The sequence below is a fragment of the Oncorhynchus tshawytscha genome, linkage group LG02, assembly GCF_018296145.1.
Source record: "Oncorhynchus tshawytscha isolate Ot180627B linkage group LG02, Otsh_v2.0, whole genome shotgun sequence".
NCBI classification, from domain to species: domain Eukaryota; kingdom Metazoa; phylum Chordata; class Actinopteri; order Salmoniformes; family Salmonidae; genus Oncorhynchus; species Oncorhynchus tshawytscha.
The window spans coordinates 53243846-53270716 of record NC_056430.1 but is presented as its reverse complement, the minus strand read 5'-3'; the positions used below and the strand labels follow the sequence as shown (position 1 = coordinate 53270716).

The 26871-nt window shown below is 41.3% G+C and overlaps 1 protein-coding gene across 1 annotated transcript in view; it reads left to right on the top strand.

The window, feature by feature from the left end:
• Nucleotides 1–26871, top strand: part of LOC112267143 (cadherin-22-like) — a 278383-nt gene that overhangs the window by 187233 nt on the left and 64279 nt on the right. Inside the window, exons 3-7 of the mRNA XM_024445273.2 lie at nt 1424–1718; nt 13283–13402; nt 18142–18309; nt 21046–21233; nt 25673–25929. Coding sequence (XP_024301041.1) covers nt 1424–1718; nt 13283–13402; nt 18142–18309; nt 21046–21233; nt 25673–25929 — 1028 coding nt within the window. The remainder of the gene's footprint in view (nt 1–1423; nt 1719–13282; nt 13403–18141; nt 18310–21045; nt 21234–25672; nt 25930–26871) is intronic.

Sequence of the window (26871 nt, the reverse complement as noted above, 5' to 3'; positions counted from 1 at the left end):
ATAAACAGATATGTATTGATTGTATAGAGCAGAGGGAACAGTCACTAAGGTGTTCCATTCAACTCCGGCCATTGTTGTGTGTATATATATATATATATATATATACATACACACACACACACACACACACACCCAAACAAACCAACACACAAACACAAAAACAAACTACACATTTCATTGCAAAAAAAATAAATACATTTGTATTTTTTATATATATATATATATATATATATATATATTTTTATATTTCATAAAACGGCATTAGCACTTACCCGTCCAGAAGTACGTCCTGTCCTTGCAGAAACAGCTCCTCAGTTCATTTGAATGATAACACTCCAAGATTCCTCAAACAAAAAATCTGTCTCACTTCCACTTTTACTTTAGAGTTTGACTTCGCTTTACATGAAGTATTCGCCAGGATATCTTCAATGAAATCGTTGAAACTACAACTTTCCGAAATACAGCTGCGCGTAAAAAGCCTTTACAGCAACCCCTCTGATCGTCAAGGCGAAAATGGAGTTCCCTGCGCGTGCGATTACAACCAAGGAATTGTGGTCCAACCCCAAACCATTACATACTGGCGTTTACCTCAGCTCATTGGCTATCTACCCAGCTAGATTTCAAGATGATCCGTGGTCATTGGGCAGAACTATAGTCAATCAATGAAGCTTCGCTAAAATTATTGGTGTGTCAGGTATTTATCGTTGTCTTCAAATCAGCTCACTTCGGTCAATTCTCCCCACAAAAAAAACGTTGTTTGACTGTGTTGCAAACATCCATAGGAATGCACTGACACCCACCATGACTATATAAACGATTGTTTACAGGGGCGAATCACGCCGAATGCTCCGTAAAAAATTGATAGAGATGGAATTCACTGCACAAATAGTTTACAAAATGTTTAGATTTGCAGTCATGAATGTGATTTTCCTGTGTTTTATATATATTTCCACACTATTAGGTTGGAATAATAGAGTGAAATTGTGAAAATGATGAAAATGCCTGTTTAGTGCAAGAGCTGTTGAAAAGACTGCCTGAAATGTTGGCCTGCCCTGCGACATCACCAGGTGGTAAATTAGTTAATAGACCAATAAGAAAGAGTTCCAAACCTCTCTGCCAATAACAGCTAGTTGTCAGTTTCCCCCTCCCTACTAGAAAAAATATTGCTTGAGAAATTGCTCCTTGCTTAGAAGCCTTTTTTGTTTATTATTGACCATTTAAACTGAAAACAACAACACTAAGGTACCCATGATTTGATATTGAGATAGAAACCGCTGCATTAGTCCTTATTGTATTGCATTCACAATAGTGTCAACTGTCAATCAATGAAATCAATGCATTCTATAGAACCTTTTTAACAACATGTTATATACCTCCAGAAAGCATGAAATCTCAGCTTGACTTTGATTGCCTTGATTGCCAGATCCACACAGATTCGGACGAGGGCGAGGGGAACATCAAGTACACCATCTCCGGGGAAGGGGCGGGCACAATCTTCATCATCGACGAGCTGACGGGCGACATCCACGCCACCGAGCGATTAGACCGCGAGGAGCAGAGTTACTACACCCTCAGAGCTCAGGCCCGGGACCGGCTCACCAACCACCTGCTGGAATCCGAGTCAGAGTTTGTCATCAAAGTCCAAGATATCAACGACAGTGAACCCAAGTTCCTGGAAGGGCCCTATATCGGGAGTGTGGGAGAGCTTTCACAAATAGGTAAGGAGGGAGGGGTGTGTGTGTGTATTTGTGAAACAAAGGCGGTGCTGGATTGCAGGAATGTGTTCTGACTATGTTCAGGTCTGATGATGAAGATGTGAGGAGTTCATTTTAAGTAACAGAGATACAGTATGTGTCCATAGGGAAAAGTGATAGGGCCTTCATTACCTGTCATTGGGAGGACATTAAATAATGTTAACACTATTTGAAGAGACATTTGTTGATGGTACAATTTTTACCCAGGTCAGATTTGGACAATGCTACCCAATCCAGTCCCAAGATTACAATCACCAGAGGTAAAAGTTTGAGAGTTTGTGAGGAAATAAGAAACGTTGTTTAAGCGTGTGTGAGTGTTTTCGAGGTAAAGTAAAGAAAGAGTTTTGTGTGTGTGTCAGAGAGAGTCTACTTGTAAGTAGGGAATACTAGGCAAAATGTAATGTCTCTCACCCCCCTTCGCTCCTGATTGGAATTAATTCCTGCCTTCTCAGCACGTTTTGGCCTTTTTTCTGCCGGCAGTGCTTATTGAAACAGGGGAAAGAGAAGAGACAGAAGGCAAGATAACAGTGTAGAGAGAGAGAGAGAGAGAGAGAGAGAGAGAGATGGGGAGAATAGTTCATGTTCGCGCCCTCCATTTCTCCTCCTCCCACTTGTTCCCCCACCTCTCAGTCAAATTACACACTAAATTAGTGTGCACTTCATGTTTTATACATTGACTACAGTGCCAATGCTAATGAGATAACTGGAGTGCTTAGTCAAGCATTTCTCACCATTTAGTTTTCTGGTCATATTTGCTCTTCCTGTAGAACAACAGCTAATGGCGTTGCCGTGGCACCACTGTGATAAGGTCACCGCGGTGCATGGTTGAGAGGCTGAGGGCTTGGGTGACAGACTGACGATCAATGATGCACACTTCAAACCAAATGCTCAGCGCTAAGGGCCACTGCGTAGGCCTAGTTGATGGTGGCGCTCACACTTCAATATGATGTATGCCAAAGTATACATACATGTATTCACCTGAGTTACTTTGTCGTAGTAGCAGCCATCTTATGATGGAAGAAGTAACACTTGTTAAATGTTTTTATGGAAAATGTGAACTATATGAAGCCTTGTGAGATCATTTTGAATTTAATTGGATTAATTTAATTAAATTAATCAATTACAATTAATTGGAAACTATTGTTGAATGGAAAAGTGAATGAATGATAATACAATACATGTATTATTCTCTTTCCAAACATGCGTGTCAACTTTTCAGTTCATATGTTTTTTTTTGCCATTCCATACACGTCCCATACATTGCACTGCCATCAAGCTTTACAATTTGACTAATTGATTAGCACAAATCAGCATTTATTTCTGATGTCTTTTCACTCTATCCAGACACTTTAATCTGTGGCATGGAGTGAGACAAATGTGAGAACCACTGATCTGAGACGGTACTGGATGGAACGGTAATGGGAGCAGGTTTCCAGTATTATCCCAGGCTTCGTTCCTAATGGCACCCTATGCCCTACATAGTGTACTGCTTTTTACCACATGCCTAGTGGCCCTAGCGCACTACTGTATGTAATAGGGTGCCATTTGGGAGACATCTTCAGCCAGTAGCATGCACATGCTCACTGTGCTTTTTTATGGCCTTGGTGGAAAGCTGGTCTGCAATAATAACAAGAAAGTAATCACAAGGCAGCCTGCGGCATATTCATTTTCACTTATCGCTCCTGTCATGTTCTTCCTAACATGGCCCTGTCATAGCTCATGGCCCCAATGAGAGAGGGCCCGGGAACCAAAATATATTTCTTTACATATCATTCAAAGTCTGCTTGTTGTTTCGGCTCGGTTAACGCGTAGGAAGAGAGGAGGGGAGAATAAACTAGGCCTGTCAGGCCGAAGATGAATGCCGAGGGATCATTCGCCGCCGTCCTGTGAAAACATGGCCCGGCTAATGAAATTGGAGTCCTAAATCAAAATTGCGTCACGACGTTGAATGATTTTTGCATTGAGCCGTGTGAATGTCTTCATGTTCGGACCATTGGTTGAACAGGAATAGAGTCGTGCTGTGGCTGTTTCACCTCTGTATTAAGGACCCTATACATGTTCTATGTAGTTAGTTTAGTTTATTAGGATCCCCATTAGCTACTTCACATGCATCAGTTACTCTACCTGGGGTCCACATAAAACATACAAAATACTTGACAAAGTACACAACAGTAATAGACAAGAACAACATAAGATATTACATTAAATTTAAAAAATATATATTTTTATAAAAAATTAAATAAATAAGAGTTATAATGTACAGTTGAACACACCTTAGCCAAATACATTTAAACTCAGTTTTAAAAATTCCTGACATTTAATCCTAGTAAAAATTCCTTTTATTAGGTCAGTTAGGATCACCACTTTATTTTAAGAATGTGAAATGTCAGAATAATGGTAGAGAGAATGATTTATTTCAGCTTTTATTTCTTTCGTCACATTCTCAGTGGGTCAGAAGTTTACATTCACACAATTAGTATTTGGTAGCATTGCCTTTAAATTGTTTAATTTGGGTCAACGTCTTCCACAAGCCTTCCACAATAAGTTGGGTGAATTTTGGCCCATTCCTCCTTTTAGCTGGTGTAACTGAGTCAGGTTTTTAGGCCTCCTTGCTCGCACACTCTTTTTCAGTTCTGCCCTCAAATTTTCTATGGGATTGAGGTCAGGACTTTGTGATGGTCACTCCAAAGCTTTGTTGTCCTTAAGACATTTTGCCTCAACTTTGGAAGTATGCTTGGGGTCATTGTCCATTTGTAAGACCCATTTGCGACCAAGCTTTAACTTCCTGACTGATGCCTTGAGATGTTGCTTCAATATATCCACATCATTTTCCTACCTCATGATGCTATCTATTTTGTGAAGTGCACCAGACCCTCCTGCAGGGAGGATGGCTACTCTGAAGAATCTGAAATCTAAAATATATTTTAACACTTGTTTAACACTTTTTTTGGTTACTACATGATTCCGTTTTGTTCACCTTTATTAACCAGGTAGGCTAGTTGAGAACAAGTTCTTATTTACAACGGCGACCTGGCCAAGATAAAGCAAAGCAGTGCGACACAAACAACAACACAGAGTTACACATGGAATAAACAAACATACAGTCTATACACAGTGAGGAGCCAGTGCTAACGGAAACATGAGATAGAAGGCTTCATCGTGTGGAGGACTATCTATGCCTTTTTGATTAATGGCTGTTCACTTAAAAACCACCAGGTCATCATCTCTCTTTATGGTTTTTCATTTATTATTTTCCTGGCATTAATGTAAATTATTTGGCCATTAAAAGCTAATGTTACCTACCTCTGTCCATTTGCAAGTCATGGGCAGCCGTCCATTTAAAGTCCAAAAGCACTAGCTGCTTTTCACATTTCTCTAATTTGACTCGGACAAAAACTGTGTTTGTATGTCGAGATGGACGCTTTCTGAAAGAGGACATTTCATTCACACAGTCCACTCAGAAGTTGGTAATGGGTAAACAAACTTCCGTAGGTGTACCAGCTCTATAGTGAGGAGGTGGTTAAGCGCTCACAGCGTGGCGCCTAGCCATTGCTTATGCAACTGAGAAGGGAATGGTTTGTCTTTTCAAGTGGTGCACTCAAGATGGGAAAACCCACTTTGCTGAAAAATATTATATTTTATATATGATGCGAACATACTGTACTGATGCATGCAGGACATTGTGTATCTCTGTTTGTTGATATTTATAGAGTAAGATTGGGTTTTCTGTGGAAGCCTGGCAGTATACAGTAGCACACAAAGAGTGTGAATACAGTTCTGAAAAAAACTACACTTGAAAAAAGATAATAGTACTTTGCGTTGCCTATGGCATTGCAATACACCACACAACGACTTACTGTGTTTGGGACATGGATTTTTTTTAAATCTTTTGAACAAATACCAGTCTTTTAGTTTTGTGCTGACAATTTGAAAATAACTTATTGAGAGGGGCTTAAATGGGATCAAACTTTGGCTTTTGTTTGCGCTACAGAAAGCTAAGCCATTAATATTTGTGACCGGCTCGATTCAGTCTTATACAGCAAAATTTGAAATGTTTTTTTTTTACATTGCATAAAATTACAGACTCAGAGCTAGAAAGTGGTATATCATACACTACAGTTGAGGAAAAATGGGAAAGTAATTCTGCTTTGAAAGTTGATAAACTTGTAACCTCACTTTTGAGAAAATGTCCTTGAATATTTTGGTAAACCTGCTGGAGACCTCTTCTTTGTCTGCATCCATTCAGCATCGTTCATACCCTCTTAAGCCTTATCCCCACCCATCTCTTTAAGGATTCACATGTGAGGCCATGTACCAAACAACCAAAGATTTCAACACTAAAGGCTTGTATATACTACGGTGTGTTTGTAAATTCAATCTGGAGGGCCAGAGTGCGCTCTGGGCTTTCATAAACTCAGTGTGTTGTTAGATTCTTCGTTTGTAAATTCAGAGCGTTTCGCTTTCGGAGCATTCAGAGCGCACAATCTCACTGGATGCACTGGCCGAGGAGTAGGGTTCTGACCTAACAGCAGTCAAGCACCCAGGCTAACTGGCTAACGTTGGCTAGCTTGTTAGCTACTTCTGAGAGAACAGCTCACTCTGACCATTTTACTCGCCCTAGCAGAGCTGGTTAGGCTGTGTTTATGTTATCCAGAGCATTGGTGACTGTAACTGTGCTGCTGGCAACATTTTTTTGCCAACGTTACTGACACTGGCCATATTCAACGGGTGTTGAGCATTCGTAACTTTGTCAGTTATTCTTTGTTCTGCCGAGTGCGCTCTGAAATCGGAGTAAATAGCCAGTGCGAATTTAGCAGCTACATTTATCGACGGATGACGCAGTGACATCATGAACATTCTATTGAAATGGTTATTTGCATAGTGGACTCTTTTGTTTAGACATGTAGCTAGCTAGCAAGCTAAACAATGAACCATAATCCTAACTCATAACGTTACTACCCTGCATGAATCTGCAGGTACAGTTGAAGTCAGAAGTTTACATACACTTAGGTTGGAGTCATTAAAACTTGTTTTTCAACCACTCCACAAATTTCTTGTTAACAAACTATAGTTTTGGCAAGTCGGTTTGGACATGTACCCTGTGCATGACTCAATACATTTTTTTTTACCACGTTCATCTTTACAAACGATAGTACGCAAGTGTAAACACCATGGGACCACGCAGCCATCATACCGCTCAGGAAGGAGACGCATTCTGTCTCCTAGAGATGAACATACTTCGGTGCAAAATAAGTATCTACATCCACAGTAAAACGAGTCTTATATTAACATAACTTGAAAGGCCGCTCAGCAAGGAAGAAGCCACTGCTCCAAAACCGCCATAAAAAAAGCCAGACTACGGTTTGAAACTGCACATGGGGACAAAGCTCGTACTTTTTGGAGAAATGTCCTCTGATCTGATGAAACAAAAATATAACTGTTTGGCCATAATGACCATGGTTATGTTTGTTGGGAAAAGGGGGAGGCTTGCAAGCCGAAGAACACCATCCCAACATTGAAACACTGGGGTGGCAGCATCATGTTGAGGGGGTGCTTTGCTGCAGGAGGGACTGGTGCACTTCACAAAATAGAGGTAGGAAAATGATGTGGATATATTGAAGCAACATCTCAAGACATCAGGTTAAAGCATGGTCGCAAATCGGTCTTCCAAATGGACAATGACCCCAAGCATACTTCCAAAGTTGAGGCAAAATGGCTTGAGGACAACAAAGTCAAGGTATTGGAGTGGCCATCACAAAGCCCTGACCTCAATCCCATAGAAATGTGTGGGCAGAACTGAAAAACATGCGTGTTCAGAAGCCATTTCGAGCAATTCAAATGGCTCTCCTGTGAAGTAGTGACGCGCGACATACTCCTAGTTTCCTGAAACAAGTCACATTTGAATGTCATCCATCTCTCCGCTCTTTTGGACTATACCATCCATAGTAATAGTTTAAATATTTAGATTTTGCATTGAGTTCCTAGAGTTAAAAAAAAACACTACATGAAAAAGTTGTCAAATTTGTTCTGTAAATTTTCAAGGATCCACAGCACTAGGGATAATTCTCACACTTTGCTCTTCATGAACACAATGGTGCTTAATTTTTCTGGCAAATTTGTATTTTGTCTAAAATATCCGTGTGGATCAATAGGACCAAAGATGAACTTCATTGGACAATGGTAATTAGTGTTCATCCACACGACCTTTAACCTGCATCTTCCAATAATCTCTGAACCATTATCCTCAAAAGGTCATGCTCCTTGACCTAACAGAAAAGGTGAATCTTCACATCTGCCCGGTAACAACTTTTTGTAGGGCCCTATACTCTGCAAGGGCCCTTAATTAAAAAAGACCTGGCTTTAAATACTATTGAAATCTTGTGAAGTATTTGAGTGTTTGCTCTACCCTACCCGAAGTGCCAAATGGGTGGGGTTGGCAGTTGTTGGACTAATGTATTAGTCCATTTAGCCAGGAAGGCTCAATCAAGCACAGATATAGTATTTTAAAATAATTTAAAATAGGATTTGAACCCAGGTCTGGTAGAAACAGCAAGAAAGCATTTCTCAAATTGTAGTCGTGTGTATGCTTTTAAGTCGTATTTGCACACGAGACATCCTCACAGTGACCCCAAAGATCAACACAGTGAGAAGCAGAGCCATCTCTCTGACTGGAGAGTCGCTGGGTGAACGTTGCGTGAACGTTTTCCGCTGCGTTAATCCTGTCACTAATGTGGTTCTCTTCTAAGGGGACTCTGGACAGCAAAGACAAGCCAGGAAATTAGATTTGTGTCACAGCCATCTAACCCCTACCTGATGCTGCTTGTGTTGATTGACAGGGCACAGCACGTGGCTTTGCGTAGAGCACAGATCAGCACACAAGAGAGCAGCCTCTTAGTGGAATCCCACCACAGGTCTAGTAGAGACTAAAGTAATCATCACTCATATGGTCATATAACCTTTGGATGCTGTGGAAGGCTGTGGAAAGCTATAGCTTGTGGAGGTCACAGTCATGACAGTGCCAGCCTATCTGGGCTAAGTGCATGAGAGATGTGAAATGAGAGAGATCACAGAGAAGAGGAATGGGATACGGTGGCCACGTGCCTCGATCAATATGGCCCACATCCAGGTATATTTGTGAGCCGAGGAACATTCAGTGTTATAGACTCAACCCCTGCGTTGTAACTCATTGGTTTTGACGTGTCAGGAGATTGGCTGAGCATGAATAGACATGGGAGTGGAGAAATCTGATGTGTCACCTGGGAGAGCTGGATAGACAAATGTAGAGCAGGCAGAGATGCTTTCAAGGGATATTTTTCATGCCTTGAGTAAAATGACCCAGACATGTTAGTAGTGGCAGTCTTTTAGATGTGCAGTAAAGAATATTCAACTGATACATTTCATTACACACACAGGTTTGTTAACCCGATTCCAGTACAGTTTACTGTTTCAAAGAGATTATGTTCGTATTGCCTATTGCATTATTCAGCAGCATTTTCGCTATGTTCCTAGGTCCCCTGGCCGCGCTAGTGCCAAACTCTGCACTGTAAGCATTAAATCGATTACTTTCAAACTGAACAGTAGATGTGGTTCACAGGAGCCAACCGAAGGTCACGGCTCCACAATACTGTCTACTAAACAAATAATGACACAATCTAATAAAAGAACCAAGGTACGGGCTAATAAAGGCTAGATTTATTTTTCTGTCGCGGCAGATGGGAAATATTATCACTAAATCCTCATAGGGACCTCAGTAAGCAGGCCATTGACTTTTATGACAGTCATTTTTTTCCCTCCACTTTTTTTTCTCCTTCCTCACCTTTATGCGGAATGCTGAGGAATGAATCACAACTGAAAGTAGTGGAGAAATAACTTTTCATGTGAAAACACCTAGGCTTTTATGGCTTTACTAAATTATCCATAATATGGGAAGGGTGCACTCGGTCCTGCAGATTAGGGTGGGCCGGACTAGGGGAGGGTGCCGCATTAGCCACTGCCACCGTGCAGCCATCACCGCCGCGCCGGAGATGGGCACAAATCTCTTTTACGAGGCTGCCCCTTAAATAGCTGTCAGTCTAGTGTCTCACACATGGCACTCTCCTCCAGCTCCCCACACGGTAATTGAACCATCTCCCCATGAGTGCAAAATGCTGTGGGAAGCCGTTTGAACAGACTGTGTTTGTGCCATTAAAACCGACCCGTGCATAAATCTTGCCAGTAGGTGCGAAAAATAAATATATCACACCAAAACCCTCCATTCGTTCCAGAGGAGCTGGCCTTTGAAAAAAAATTGTTTTATTAGAGCTTTCATTTTCGCACGTATCTTCCTCAATAGCCTATGTATTTTCATCCCCAGTACAGTAAATCACTGAGGGTACAATTACTCAGACACACTCCACACACCTAGCTCGTTGAACTATTAGACATTTTAAAACACTGACGCGGGATTTGACCTCATTTTATGTTGTGAACACTGTACTACTTAGTAACTAACATGCTATTACTAGGTAATAAGCATTCGAAAGCGACCCATTTTGCATTGTTGTCCAGTGTGCTTATTGGACGCCGTTGCAGAGCATCTGTGAAATATGCAGTTCACCACTCCACGCTTTTTCCACTGAGAGACAGACAGCTTGAAAGCTGAGAGGTGACATTTAGGCGGGGGTGTTTGTACGACAGAAATTAAGCACCCTTTAATGTATCTTTTATGACACACCCAGACACTACTAATTTTCCTCAACTGTTTCAACTGAGAAGGGTGTAAAGTAGTTAGATCGGTGATGGGTAATGGTATGCCAGACTCCCCCGTTCATGTCCACATTAGACAACGAAGAAGCAATGGAGATGAGGCCAGATACAGTACTTTGTGACAACTGCTGATGTAGAAATGGCTTTATAAGATACATTTGATTTGATTGCTTCAACCATGGTCAGAACGATAAGTTTCAAAGAAATTATGTTCATATTGCCATTGTGACAACACAATTCTGAGATCTTCGCAAAGTGGCATGAACTGTTTCCTGATACATTTCCTCGGAGATACATAGTCTCTTTCCCATTCAAAGACTAAACTGCATCTACCTCCGAGTTGTGTGTCTTAAGTATGAAATTGGCAGGGATATGCAGTCCATATCTGCTAGCTGATGTAACATCAATGCCATTGCTGAGCATGAATAGTGATGTATGTGCGATGCTGGTACATTGATATTACATAGCTGTGCGTCCCAAATGGCACCCTATTCCCTACATAGTGCACTATTTGGACTACTTTTGACAAGAGCCCTATTGGGCCTCGTCAAAAGGAGTGCACGATCTAGGGAATAGGGTGCAATTTGGTATGCAGACATAGGTTTCAGAATGCCTTTCATTCTGGTGGAGCAGTGATATGAGGTTCCATAGTATATGCAACATTAATGGCCAGGACACGCTAATTGTAGGCCTTTCCAAACCTACATTAGCCAGAGATTATAAACATTCAATGAGAAACTCGGCTGAATAAGAGAAAGATCCACAAACAAACAGGTAAACATGCTTGTTAAAAAAAAATATGTGCACTTAGTATATATCTGCCATTACGCTGTTAAAAAAAAGGAAATAAATTACTCCACTACCTTCCGTCTCATCTCAAGGCAATTTACTCATCCGCTTCTATTTAGAGAGCGGGCAAAACGAATCTTTAGATAATGAATAAAGGGCGCTTTCTTCATTAAAATACTTTTCTCATTACTGTAACATTTTGTTGTTTACCTATTGGGTTAGTCAATAACTTTTTATTGAAATTCCCTTGAGGCTGTCACAAAGTGGAATCTGCTTAAGACTGACAAACCCCACAGCCGATAACTAATGCCTTAGCTGCTTCTGCTTGTGAGAGCTGAGGCCAGCCAAGGCATTAGTAACGACTCTAGCTGCTGCAGACTTACTCCTACTTCACCTTTTTTTTAATATATACACAATATCGTAGCATTTGCATTTATATAGTTCTTCCAGCCGCCTCGCACCCAGGCAGCCCCGAAACAGCTGAGCGTCACGCTGATTATTACCTGGGGAAAATTAAGATAAGAAAGTAATCCTATGAAAGGGAATGGCTGCTCTGCTTTACCAGTGCACAACCAGGTATGCAAAAATGGACAACCCCCCTATTTCCAGCAATGCAAAAAAAGTTATCTGCTGTAATGGCTTCTGTTTCTAAGGCGATAAGGACAGTTTCAAATTGATACCAGCCAGACAATGACAGAAAACCTGATATTTGAGGATAGGCAGGGTACTTTTAGCCCCGTACCAACCACCCTGATCTCCCGAGCTTACATTATGTTTCGCTGTAAGGAGATCAAAACTGTTCGTAGCAGTGATAATGATGGTAGCATACAACACAGTACACGCTTAAAGACCTCATTCGAACAGCATCAATAGATCCAGCCATTGAATAATCCAAAGGGAGTTGAAATATGAACTCTAAGCGGGAATTAGGTTCAATTTAAAGAGCTACACTGATCACAAGGATTTAGCAGTGCAATAATAGGACGCTAGCTTAAAGTTCAAGCACATCACAGAATTCCCAGGCTTTAGTTCCGTACCATTGCAGAGAACATTTACTTTAGCTAGCTTTGCTAATAGCTGGCGCAAGTCACTGTGGAGAAACTTTGCGGCCCTGCTAGCGAGAGAAACCAAAAAGGCGCCTGTGGTAATGAAACAGAGCGCTGACACATCCTGCTAATTAGCATCATTATCATACGGTCATTATGCGGCTGGACAGTAGCATGACAGGGCTCTGGGAAAGACTACAGCTGTGACCTTTTGTGGACAACACCAGCTGTCAGTAATTACCTATATCTTGGCCTGGGATGGAGGCCGACTCTCTTTCCTTGAGGGGCCATTTCTGCCACAAACCCAGTCACCCCATTCAAGGTGTTTCTCCACAGAGAAATGGCTAACAAGCTAAAAGGCAAGTTTAGCTTCCTTTCCCCACAGGACTCAGGCTCATTAAGCTTTATGTGCTTAGGGCTTTGCTTTGGCTAAAATGTGTGACGAAATGTAAATATGGCCTTTGCATTGTAGTGCCAGAGGCCTGTGGCTACACACACAATTGACTTGGAACAGAGCGACAATTATGCTTCAGTGAAACAACTGTGTTCCCCAATAAATCACAATTTTAAAGTCATCATGGAAACTATTCATGTTCATATGTGGTTGTAATCACTGTTAAATGTTTGTTCGATTTATCACGTTCTTTCATCAGTCTTTGAAAATAGAGTTGTTAAATGTCTTAATATTCTCTTTCATCTCGAAAGACACAGCTTGTTGTCCTATGAAGGGGAGAACACTTGGTCACGAAGGGGAGGTGTCCTGAAATAACACGTATATTATTTTGAGGAACTGAAATGGCTCCACAGCCTTTCCAGCCTCCCCACTCTCTCTGTCTCGTGGTTCCTCTTCCTCACTGATTCACTATCTGTTTGTATGAGTGGAGGGCTCACCTGGACGTCCTGAAGCCTTGTGTTATTGTGCTGTTCTGACATGTAATTCTCCTGCAGGAACATCGGTGATGAAGGTCACTGCGTCGGATGCAGATGATCCTACATACGGGAGCAGTGCCAGGGTTGTGTACAGCGTGCTGGACGGAGAGAGGTTCTTCACAGTGGACAGACAGACAGGTAAGGGTAAGGGCAGACTCACAGATGGGTAAGGGTAAGGGCAGACTCACAGACTTGTAGTATCACAAATTACAAATGAAATTACAAATGAAATTGTATTCGTGACACCTTACCGTGAAATGCTTACTACACGACAACGCAGATTTTTTAAAAGTAAGTAAGAAAAATGTGCTCAATAAACTAAAGGAAACATAGTAACACAATAAATAACAATAACAAGGCTAAATATAAGGGGTACCGAATCAATATACAGGGGTTAGTCGAGGTAATTGAGGTAATATATACATTGGTAGGGGTACAAAGAGTAGCAGCAGCGTATGTGAAGAGTGTGAAGGAATGTGTGTGTGTGTGTGTGTGTGTGTGTGTGTGTTGGAGTGTCAGTGTAGTATGTGTGAGTGTGAGGTTAGAATCCAGTGAGTGTACATCCAGCCTGTGCAATAGAGAATAAATAATAATTAAATAAGGGGATCAATGCAAATAGTCCGGGTAGCCATTTGATTACAGGAACTATTCAGCAGTCTTATGGCTTGGGGGTAGAAGCTGTTAAGGAGCCTTTTGGTCCCAGACTTAGCGCTCTGGTACCGCTTGCCATGCGGTAGCAGAGAGAACAGTCTATGGCTTGGGTGACTGGAGTCTTTGACAATTTTTAGGGCCTTCCTCTGACACCACCTGGTACAGAGGTCCTGGATACTTTATCCAAGGAAATAATAATGAATCAGCAAATAGTGAGTTTATGTATTTCTTGTCTCATACCTCATATTGTGTACTTATACTTCTCAAAATCTAAGAATACGTATTGAAATGAAATAGTTATCATTACATCTCTGAAGTGTTATATTACAGTCTGTTGAGAAAACTGATTGTATCTCCCAGTCAGCACATTTGGGTGAATTCCCTCTTTGTCTGAGGTACATGGGCATGAACTGTAGTCTCTCAGGCATATCCCAAGGTTAGTGTTGTCTGCAAATGTACCCCCTACTTTCAATGAGTCCTTTTTTGGTCTTCCCACTTTGATTCGGTTGTGCCTAGATGATGAATGGTCCTGCCTCAGACTCATAGATAATTTTTATTCACAATCAGTTCAGATACACTATGTATTTGTAAGTAAGTGGACACCCCTTCAAATTAGTGGATTCGGCTATTTCAGCAAAACCCATTGGTGATATGTATATAAAATCAAGCCCGCCGCCATCCAATCTCCATAGGCAAACATTGACAGTAGAATAGCCTTACTGAAAAGCTCAGTGACTTTCAACGTGGCACCGTCATAGGATGCCACCTTTCCAACAAGTCAGTTAAAATGTATGCCCTGCTAGAGCTGCCCCGGTCAACTGTAAGTGCTGTTATTGTGAAGTGGAAACGTCTAGGAGCGAAGTGGTAGGCCACACAAGCTCACTGAACAGGACAGCCGAGTGCTGAAGCACAAAGTTTCTAAATATCGTCTTTCCTCGGTTGCAACACTCACTACCGAGTTCCAAACTGCCTCTGGAAGCAACGTCAACACAATAGCTGTTCTTCGGAAGCTTCATGAAATTTCCATGCAGCTGAACACAAGCCTAAGATCACCGTGCGCGATGCCAAGAGTCAGCTGGATTGGTGTAAAGCTTGCAGCCATTGGACTCTGGAGCAGTGGAAATGAGTTCTCTGGAGTGATGAACGCTTCACCATCTGGCAGTCTGAAGGACGAATCTGGTTTTTGCAGATGCCAGGAGAATACTACCTGCCAGAATGCATAGTGCCAACTGTTTGGTGGAGGACGAATAATGATCTGGGGCTGTTTTTCATGGTTCGGGCTAGGCCCTTTAGTTCCGGAAGAGGGAAATATTAACACTACAGCATACAATAATATTCTAGATGATTCTGGGCTTCCAACTTTGTGGCAACAGTTTGGGGAAGGCCCTTTCCTGTTTCAGCATGACAATGCCACCGTGCACAAAGAGAGGTCCATACAGAAATGGTTTGTCAAGATTGGTGTAGAAGAACTTGAATGGCCTGTACAGAGCCCTGACCTCAAACCCCATCAAACACCTTTGGGATGAATTGGAACGCCGACTGCGAGCCAGGCCTAATCGCCCAACCTCAGTGCACAACCTTACTAATTGTGACTGCATGGAAGCAAGTTCCCGCAGTAATATTCCAACATCTAGTGGAAAGACTGCCCAGAAGAGTGGAGGCTGTTATAGCAGCAAATGGAGGACCAACTACATATTAATGTTCATGACTTTGGAATGAGATGTTCAATGAGCAGGTGTCCACATACTTTTGGTCATGTAGTGTAGGTGCAGGTAAAAGAACAGAACCTAGCTGAGAATTTCACCTCATAAATTTTGTCACTCAAAAGTGTTAATCCTTAACCATCTTTCTGGATCCATGAACAATGACTTACATGTGAGGGTTTTCTAAAGGAATGGTATGTCATTTGAATGTATTTTAACTTCATTATGGTATTTGGTATTGAAGTTCAAGTTTGAGTTACTTCTCAGGATGAAAGCCGAAGGGTTCTACTTCATTATATTCCATACATTTCTAGAGATATAACAACTTCTTGGAGCTCTGCTCTCACTACCCTGTCATAAAAATACATTTACATGTTGGTAATTTTGCAGACACTTTATACAGAGCGACTAACAGTCAAACAAACGCGCAGGGCTCAGTCATTGACAACTGATGTGCAATATTTTTTTAGGAATGAAATTTCAAGCATGTTACAAACATTAGCAGTCAAGAAACATTTGACTGAGTTGAATGAGATCTTACTAAGAAAGAGCTGATGCAAAAAGCTGAATTTATGATGTCTCCCATGTCCTTGGTTCTTGAAAGCAGTATTATGTGCCTCTATATCCCGCAACTGAATTTGACTATGCTGACATACAAACATTGCCTGCAGCTACTTGATGTTGAATGTGAGTGGAATCTCTAAGTTGTGTGTCTAGCAGACAAGCACAATGCAAGGCACAGTGCAAGGCACTGATGCCATCAACTCAGGCATTGCAACAATGGAATTTGATGCAGATATCCCACCAGGGAATATAATTGCATTAGTCACCAGCACACAGCTCCCACTATTTGACCAGAAAGTTGACTCTTTACATTATCATCTCGTTCAGTGAGTCTGGGATCGGTATGAAAATATATACAGATGGAAATTGCACTGAAAGGAGGAGAAATTCACAACCTTCTCTGATTTAGAATTTCCTTTTTCTGTTTTGAAATACTCTGAGGATGTTAACAATTCCAATTGAGTTCCGGATTTATACTGCCCATGGTATATTGCCATGCTATTTTTTGCCAGGTTCTTGGAGAAACAGACCTAGAAAGGTCATGTTTGGGGTAAGGTGGTAAATATACTATCGTTCAAAAGTTTGGGGTCACGTAGAAATGTCCTTGTTTTTAAAGAAAAGCAGTACATCAACAGTGAAGACGTGACTCCGGGATGCTGGCCTTCTAGGCAGAGTTCCTCTGTCCAGTGTCTGTGTTCTTTTACCCATCTTAATATTTTATTTTCATTGGCCGTTCTGAGATAGGGCTTTTTCTTTGCAACTCTGCCTAGAAGGCCAGCATTCCGGAGTCACCTCATCACTGTTGACGTTGAGACTGGTGTTTTGCGGGTACTATTTAAGGAAGCTGCCAGTTGACGACTTGTGAGGTGTCTGTTTCTCAAACTAGACACTCTAATGTACTTGTCCTCTTGCTCAGTTGTGCACTGGGGCCTCCCACTCCTCTTTTTATTCTGGTTAGAGCCCATTTGCGCTGTTCTGTGAAGGGAGTAGTAAACAGCGTTGTATGAGATCTTCAGTTTATTGGCAATTTCTTGCATGGAATAGTCTTCCTTTTTCAGAACAAGAATAGACTATTGAATTTCAGAAGAAAGTTATTTGTTTCTGGCCATTTTGAGCCTGTAATCGAAACAACAAATGCTGATGCTCCAGATACTCAACTAGTCTAAAGAAGGCCAGTTTTATTGCTTCTTTAATCAGCACGATAGTTTTCAGCTGTGCTAACATAATTGCAAAATAGCTTTCTAATGATCAATTAGCCTTTTAAATGATAAACTTGGATTAGGTAACACAACGTGTCATTGGAACACAGGAGTGATAGCTGCTGATAATGGGCCTCTCTACGCCTATGTAGATATTCCATTAAAATAATTGCCGTTTCCAGCTACAATAGTCCTTTACAACATTAACAATGCCTAAACAGTATTTCTGTGCATTTCTGTGTATTTCTGATCAATTTGAAAAGCAAAAAACACATTTCTAAAGTGACCCCAAACTTTTGAACGGTAGAGTATATTTATGTTATTGTTAAAGCGTCGGAACTTCACAAAATGCTCACATGAAGAGAAGTCATAAGATTGTCTTGGTTTTCTATCTTAAATCCACTCCTCCTCGATTGCCAGTGAAAGACGAACACTGGATTTATCGCCGGAACATTCTTCAGTGGTGTGTGCCTTCATTCTGGCCCCTATATATTATTCATTTTAATACAGCTCAGCCGTAATGATATAAGCATGGAGGCACAGATGTGACACAATCTACTCTATCAAGACGAGCTGAGAGGGTGAAATGGAATGTGCCGCACTTGTGCCTCTAATAGAGTGCTTAACTGAAGTTGATATTCGCTACTAGAGAAGATTTAGCAGGCTATCACATCTGAGAGCTAAGCGCTAACGTGACCTTTCCCTTTCGGCATCTCTCTCTCCCTCCATATCCCCCCCCTCTCTCCTTCTCTCATATCAGGACTGATTCGGACGGCCGTGGCAGATCTGGACCGGGAGAAGCAGGATCGCTACGAGCTGGTCGTCAAGGCAACCGACATGGCAGGCCAAATGGGCGGCCTCTCCGGCTCCACCACAGTGACCATAGTTATCACAGATGTTAATGACAACCCACCACGCTTTCCGCAGAGTGAGTCACTCTCTTATTAAGAGGCGGGACGAGATATATGCTTGCAGTGCACTTACACCCATCAGTAATATAAGTATCAGTCTACATGGAGTGTCCAGAAGCACTTGGAGAAAATAATTTCACTTATATTTATCCACAGGTCTAACACTTGGCTTAGAAGGGTTAAGCAATTAACTGATGAAAGTGGTTTTGGGAGTTTCCATATGTCTGCATATGAAGGCACAGAATCAATAGAGCTGATTAAAAAAAAAAATATTGGTATAGATTTATGTTGTTGACATTCGTAATGTATCAGCTGGAGAAAGGTCAAAGGCCGTAATGGAACCCGGTTATCAATATACAGGGTCCTGTTTGAATACTTCAGAAATGCATCCTTCCTTCATACCTTTCTTGAAGTACTAACAGATCTGAACTGGTGAAATTAATAGGTTGCTGACCTTGCTTAAGCTTATCCAATCACTTATAGATATATGCTAAGCTTATGGAAACAAGGAAGGAAGGATGTCTGTCTAAAGAATTTAAACAGGGCCTTGGGAAAATAAAAAAGGCTGCAACATGTTCCTGTAATTTAGAATTCTGATACTTTTCTTTTTTATTTCTCAGTGTCTTTTATAAATGAAACTCAAGTGAACAAACTTGAACCAAAGCAGTACTATACAACAGCAAAGAATAGGCAAATTCCATTTCACAATGGACATATAAATATGTATTGTACATTTCACATTGGTCCTCAGTAAAAGGATGAGGATGTCTTCAACATGTGTTTCCTGGTGAAACAAAATCCTACCTATGACACTAGTACATGATTCAGAAACGTTAAGAACCTTTTCTAGTGTATACTTGACGTCTTCGTGGAACTAAAAGTGTAGTTATCTTGTAAACCACATGCACAATACCAGCACATGGTCTGTTAATCAAATCAAATGTATTTATAAAGCCCCTCTCTACATCACCTGATATCTCAAAGTGCTGTACAGAAACCCAGCCTAAAACCCCAAACAGCAAGCAATGCAGGTGTAGAAGCACGGTGGCTAGGAAAAACTCCCTAGAAAGGCCAGAACCTAGGAAGAAACCTAGAGAGGAACCAGGCTATGAGGGGTGGCCAGTCCTCTTCTGGCTGTGCCGGGTGGAGATTATAACAGAACATGGCCAAGATGTGCAAATGTTCATAGATGACCAGCAGGGTCAAATAATAATAATAATATGGCCACCAAACTATTTACATTGACCCCCCACCCACCTTTCATTTTATTCTGCTGCTACTCACCGCTTATTATCTATGCATACTCCCAATTAAATATTATACCAACAATTCCACAAATCCAATTTTCATTCAATTCCCTCATGTTTTCAGGCTGATTATGTCACTTCAGACAGCCTAGCTATACTGAACATATATAAATATATTTTGAAATGATTTAAAACAAATCCTTCAGTACATTTTCTATACCAATAACACTAATTGGGAAATGTACAAATATTGAATTCCAATTCAATTCCAAAGATTTAAGGTTTTATGATTACAATTCAATGTCAAAAATTCAAACAGTCTAATTCCAATTCCATGATTTGAAGATTGTTGAAATTCGAATTTAATTCTCCACTTCATGAGTTAAATCAAGATTTGAATATCTAATTTCATTGGAATTGATCCCAACCCTGGTGAATAGTAGCAGTGAGTGTTTTTCCTCATTTCCCATTCTTATGAGATGACCAACATTACTTTTATCAGATAACTGTCTTGAGTTTAAGTGTGTGGTACTTGATTTCTTCTCTTCCAGTCATGAGACTCTAGTCTCTTCATCTCACATAAGCTGATTTAGTCCATCTCTTGGCTGTCGCCTATATGATTTTTTTCTGCTCTATAACTTCTTAGCCATTTCAAAATACTGTATGGGGGTAAGAGGATACATAGTTTTATTAGAAAAGCTCAGGATTATGGCCTCTCGTGTGGCACAGTGATCTAAGGGGTCACTACAGCCTGGGGTTCAATCACAAATTGAACGCGTGGAAATACAGCGAAGTTAAATTAACAAGAATGTAAGCTTTCAGCCGATATAAGACACTTATATGTACCGATATTTGTTGTTTCTCTAAAAATCTGCGATCGTGACACACGGCACTGCATGATTTAAAACTGCCCTGTTGACAGGACGCCTATCCCTACTTTAACTTGTTCTCAGAAAAATAGCATTCTATTTGGTCAAACACAATCTTCACCATTAGTTCATTAAGAACAGGCAGCAAATTGGGAGGCAGTTAGAGCCAACAAAGGGTGCTTTACTCTTTTTAGGCAGTGCAGTTACTTTAGCTTCCTTCACGCCTGTGGACACACACATTAAAGATATAGCACATAGGGCATTGAATCGTGAGTACCAATGGGATTATGGGTCAAACACTGGGGGTGGATTGATGCATGAGTCACTAGGTTGTTGTCTCTACAGAATAAAGATCCTGGGTGAATTCTCTTTTTGCTGATTATGGAAGTGTTCATACATAGAGTAAATTGTGGGCTTGTGTATTGAAGGCATCTGTCTTTCTTCCTCCACCTACCAACCGTCTTCATCATCTACTTCTCTTCTTCCTCTTACTCTCCCTCCCAAATATTATCTTCCTCCTCCTCATCTTCCTCCTTCTCCTCATGCTTCCCCTAATCTTCACCTCCTCCACCTTCTCTCCTCTTCTTACACAAATGTCTCCATCCACCTTCTCCACCTCCCCACTCCTCTTCTTCAGAGATGTACCAGTTTTCAATGTCTGAGGGGGCAGCCGTGGGGACGCCGGTGGGGAGGGTGATCGCCACGGACGCGGACATGGGGGAGAACACAGACATGAGCTACCTGATCAAAGATGAGGAGGGCGGGGAACTCTTCAAAGTCACCACCGACAGTGACACGCAAGAGGCCATCATCACCATCAAAAAGGTGGGAGTAAAATAAAGCTTTTCCACCTAATGGTTATAGTTAGGATTTGATTTGATTCGCATTTGATAAGGATTGATCCTAAATCTATGTCTACGGGTAACTTTTACACAAGGTTAGAGTAGGATAACGTTGCCCCTAAACAATGATCTAATATCAGTTTTGTGCTGATCCTAGATCTGTGTCTACGGGTAACTTCTACACAAGGTTAGAGTAGGATACAGTTGCCCCTAAACAGTGATCTAAGATCTGTGCCTACATGAAGCAAAAGCTTACAGTACAAAACATTCTACTTTCTGTAACAAAGAATGTGCCAGTAATGTGATATTTCTGTGTTACATTTTGTAAAGCATATAGAAGTTCAGTCTATCGTCACAGCAATTACAAGTGTTAATTGCAGAATGATCCTTCTAATTCCTGATTGTCTTGATTATATATAATCTTAATTAAGTTGAACCATTCTGTTAATTGACTGTGTGGGAAGGAAATCATTACATTCTTTCACATCAGAATGTTGTCAAATATTGTCATTAATCTTAACTGATTGCTTGGAAGGTAAAATTTCATATACCAGAGACATTTGACAACCATTCACCTGGCAAACCACAGTGCCTTGCAAAAGTATTCACCCCCCTTGGCGTTTTTCCTATTTTGCTGCTTTACAACCTGTAATTTAAATAGATTTTTATTTGGATTTCATGTAATGGACATAGACAAAATCGTCCAAATTGGTGAAGTGAAATTAAAACAATGTCTTGTTTCAAAAACAGAAAAGTGGTGCGTTTGTATTCACCCCCTTTGCAATGAAGCCCCTAAATAAGATCTGGTGCAACCAATTACCTTCAGAAGTCACATCATTAGTTAAATAAAGTCAACATGTATGAAATCTAAGTATCACATGATCTGTCACATGATCTCAGTATATATACACATGTTCTGAAAGGCCCCAGAGTCTGCAACACCACTAAGCAAGGGGCACCACCAAGCAAGCGGCACTATGAAGACTAAGGAGCTCTCCAAACAGGCCAGGGACAAAGTTGTGGAGAAGTACAGATCAGGGTTGGGTTATAAAAAAACACATGAAACTTTGAACATCCCACAGAGCACAATTAAATCCATTATTAAAAATGGAAAGAATATGACACCACAACAACCTGCCAAGAGAGGGCATTAATCAGATAGGCAACAAAGAGACCAAAGATAACCCTGAAGGATCTGCAAAGCTCCACAGTGGAGATTGGAGTATAGGACAACTTTAAGCTGTACACTCCACAGAGCTGGGCTTTACGGAAGAGTGGCCAGAAAAAAGTAAGCAAAAATGTTTGGTGTTCGCCAAAAGGCATGTGGGAGACTCCCCAAACATATGGAAGAAGGTGCTCTGGTCAGATGAGAATAAAATTTAGCTTTTGGCCATCAAGGAAAACGCTATGTCTGGCACAAATCCAACACCTCTCATCACCCCGAGAACAACATCCCCACAGTGAAGCATGGTGGTGGCAGCATCATGCTGTGGGGATGTTTTTCATTGGCCGGGACTGGGAAACTGGTTGGAATTGAAGGAATGCTGGATGGTGCTAAATACAGGGAAATTATTGAGGGAAACCTGTTTCAGTCTTCCAGAGATTTGAGACTGGGACGGAGGTTCACCTTCCAGCAGGACAATGACACTAAGCATACTGCTAAAACAACACTTAAGTGGTTTAAGGGGAAACATGTAAATGTCTTGGAATAGCCTAGTCAAAGCCCAGACCTCAATCCAATTGAGAATATGTGCTATGACTTAAAGATTGCTGTACACCAGCGGAACCCATCCAACTTGAAAGAGCTGGAGCAGTTTTTCATTGATGAATGAGCAAAAATCCCAGTGGCTAGATGTGCCAAGCTTATATTGACATACTCCAAGAGACTTGCAGCTGTAATTGCTGCAAAAGGTGGCTCTGTAAAGTATTGACCTTCGAGGGTGAATATTTATGAACCCTCACATTTTCTGTTTTTTTGTCTTATTTCTTGTTTGTTTCACAATTAAAAATATTTTGCATCTTCAAAGTGGTAGGCATGTTGTGTAAATCAAATGATATACACCTCCCAAAAATCAATTTTAATTCCAGGTTGTAAGGCAACAAAATAGGAAAAATGCCAAGGGGGTGAATACTTTCGCAAGCATGATGGAATAAAATATAATTAACTTTACTGTCCCTGAGGGGATCATGGTCTTAGACACTCAGTGCTGCTGTACACAAAATAATCAATGTGCATTACAACCTCAACATAATACATGCCTTGCACGTTACCCATGTCATAGACATTGTACATGTCTCACACATACACATCAGACCTCTTCCCTTTTCCACATTTTGTTACTTTATAGCCTTATTCTGAAATTGATTAAATTAAACAAATTCCTCATCAATCTAAACAAAATACCCCAAAATAACAAAGCCGAAAACAGGTTTTAGAAATATTTACATAAGTATTTAGACCATTTTCTGTGAGTCTCAAAATCGAGCTCGGGTGCATCCGGTTTCCATGAATCATACTTGACATGTTTCTTCAACTTCATAGGGGTCCACCTGTGGTAAATTTAATTGATTGGACATGATTTGGAAAGGCACACACCTGTCTATATAAGGTCCCACAGTAGACAGTGCATGTCAGAGTAAAAACAAAAGTCATGAGGTCGAAGGAATTGTGAGCTCACAGACAGGACTGTGTCGAGGCATAGCTCTTGGGAAGGTTACCAAAACATTTCTGCAGCATTGACGGTCCCCAAGAACACAGGGGCCTCCATCATTCTTAAAGGGAAGATGCTTGGAACTACCTAGACTCTTCCTAGAGCTGGCTGTTCGGCCAAACTGAGAAATTGGGGGAGAATGGCCTTGGTCAGGGATGTTACCAAGTGACCAGACAGTTCCTCTGTGGAGATAAGAGAACCTTTCAGAAGGACTACCAACTATGCAGCTCTCCACCAATCAGGCCATTGTGGTAGAGTGTCCAGACGTAAGCCACTCCTCAGTAAAAGGCACATGACCATGAGAAACAAAATTCTCTTGTCTGAGGAAACCAAATTGAACTCTTTGGCCTGAATGCTAAGTGTCACATCTGGAGGAAACCTGGTACCCTCCCTACAGTGAAGCATGGTGATGGCAGCATCATGCTGTGGGGATGTTTTTCAGTGGCAGGGACTGGGAGACTAGTCAGGATCTAAGGAAAGATGAATAGACTAAAGTACAGAGAGATCCTTGATGAAAACCTGCTCCAGAACGCTCAGGACCTCAGACTGGGGTGAAAGTTCACCTTCCAACAGGACAACGACCCTAAGCACACAGCAAAGACAAAGCAGGAGTGGCTTCGGGACAAGTCTCTGAATGTCCTTGAGTGGCCCAGCTAGAGTCCTGACATGAACCCGATCGAACATCTCTGGAGAGACCTGAAAGTAGCTGTGCAGCGATGCTCCCCATCCAACCTGACAGAGCTTGAGAGTATCTGCAGATAAGAATGGGAGAAACTCTCCAAATACAGGTGTTTCAAGCTTATAGCGTCATACCCAAGAAGACTCAATGCTGTAATCGCTGCCAAAGGAGCTTCAACAAAGTACTGAGTAACGGGTCTGAATACTTATGCAAATATGATATTAATACATTTGCAAACATTTCTAAAAACCTGTTTTTGTTTCGTCACTATTATTGTTTCGTCATTAAAAATACAATTCCATCCATTTTTGAATAAGGCTGTAATGTAACAAAACGTGGAAAAAGTCAAGTGCTCTGTATACTTTCCAAATGCACTGTATTCACTGAGTGTACCAAACATAAAGAACACCTGTTCTTTCCATGACATAAACTGACCAGGTGAATCCAGGTGAAAGCTGTGTGCCTTATTGATGTTACTTGTTAAATCCACTTCAATCAGTGTAGATGAGACAGGTTAAAGAAGATTGTGTATGTGTGCCATTGCCCAGTAAATGGGCAAGACAAAATATTTATTAAGTGCGTTTGAACGGGGTATGGTAGTAGGTGCCAAGCGCACCTGTTTGTGTCAAGAACTTCAATGCTGCTGGGTTTTTCACGCTCAACAGTTTCCTGTGTGTATCAAGAAGGTTACACCACCCAATAGTGTTGAAAGCATTATAGTCAACATGGACCAGCATCCCTGTGGCGCTTTCGACACCTTGGAGAGACCATGCCCCGACAAATTTAGTTTGTTCTTGGTGGTGGTGATGGGTGGAGGGGTATATTTGGAAGGTGTTCTTAATGTTTTGTACACCCAGTGTGCAATATACTGTAAACTGCCCTTACACATTCTGTCAGTGGCATACTACCACAGCTCAGATGTACTTATTGCTGTTTAGGTATGAAGGAGTGCTTATACCTTTTCAGCTTACACGTAGGCACACTTTGTGACATGTCACTGCTTTAGCTCCTCTCTGTTTGTGCTCTGTTAAGGCATTGGACTTTGAGAGCAAGCGCACACACAACGTGGTGGTGGAGGCTGTCAACAAGCACGTAGACCCCCGCTTTTCGGAGCTGGGTTCTTTTCGGGACCAGACCATCGTGCGGGTCAGTGTAAATGACATTGATGAGCCGCCTGTCTTCCACCCTGCTGAGGGAACCATCTTGGAGGTCCAGGAGGATGCTAGGCTAGGGGCGCTGGTGGGCACTGTGACTGCCAAGGACCCGGACACGGAGAACGCGCCTGTCAGGTATGGATCATGGATCCCACTGTGACAGCGTTTCCCAGTGTCCAAGTAGGCTACTGTGGCTATTTGATCATAATGTACAGTGAAAGCTGTCAGGGTGGCCTACCATCAAAAATGATTGAGAAAATGCATTTGCACTTGAAAATAGCTATTCTATGATACATCCTACAGTAGCAGCCATGTGTGGTGTTCAATGTTTTTAGTCACCTATATACTAACATGATTTTAATTATGTTGTATGATGCAAGAAAAGGGTCCTACATGGAACCCTAATGGATTCTACCTAGAAACAAAAGGGTTCTGACCTGGAACCAAAAAGGGTTCTTCAAATGGTTCTCCTATGGGAACAGCCGAAGAACCATTTTAGGTTCTAGATGTTTTATTTGATTTAACTAGGCAAGTCCGTTAAGAACAAATTCTTATTTTATAACGATGGCCTATCCCAGCCAAATCCTCCCCTAACCCGGACGACGCTGGGCCAATTGTGTGCCTCCAAATCACGACCCGTTGTGATACAGTCCGGGATCGAACCAGGGTCTGTAGTGACACCTCTAGCAATGAGATGCAGTACCTTAGACAACTGCACCACTCGGGAGCACTTTTTTTTCTAAGAGTGTGTAATAAGATATGCTATTAGTATAATGTATGGTTCACGAGTAAAGAAGTAGAACTTTCAACAAATAGAAAAACCTGTTTATACTGTAGCTACAAATGACCCTTCTTTATTTGTGCAATTTCATGTAAAATTAAAGACCCCCAAATAAGGACTACGTGACTGCATTTATAAACAAGTAATTATAAGATATTCACTAACACTGCTGATGCAAACGTCATCTTAGATCAACAAACACACGTTGCGAAGAGCCCCGATAGAAACAACCATCCCAGTTTGTCATGGAGCGTACATGGACTTTGGGACTGACATTTCAATCAAAACAATGGTAA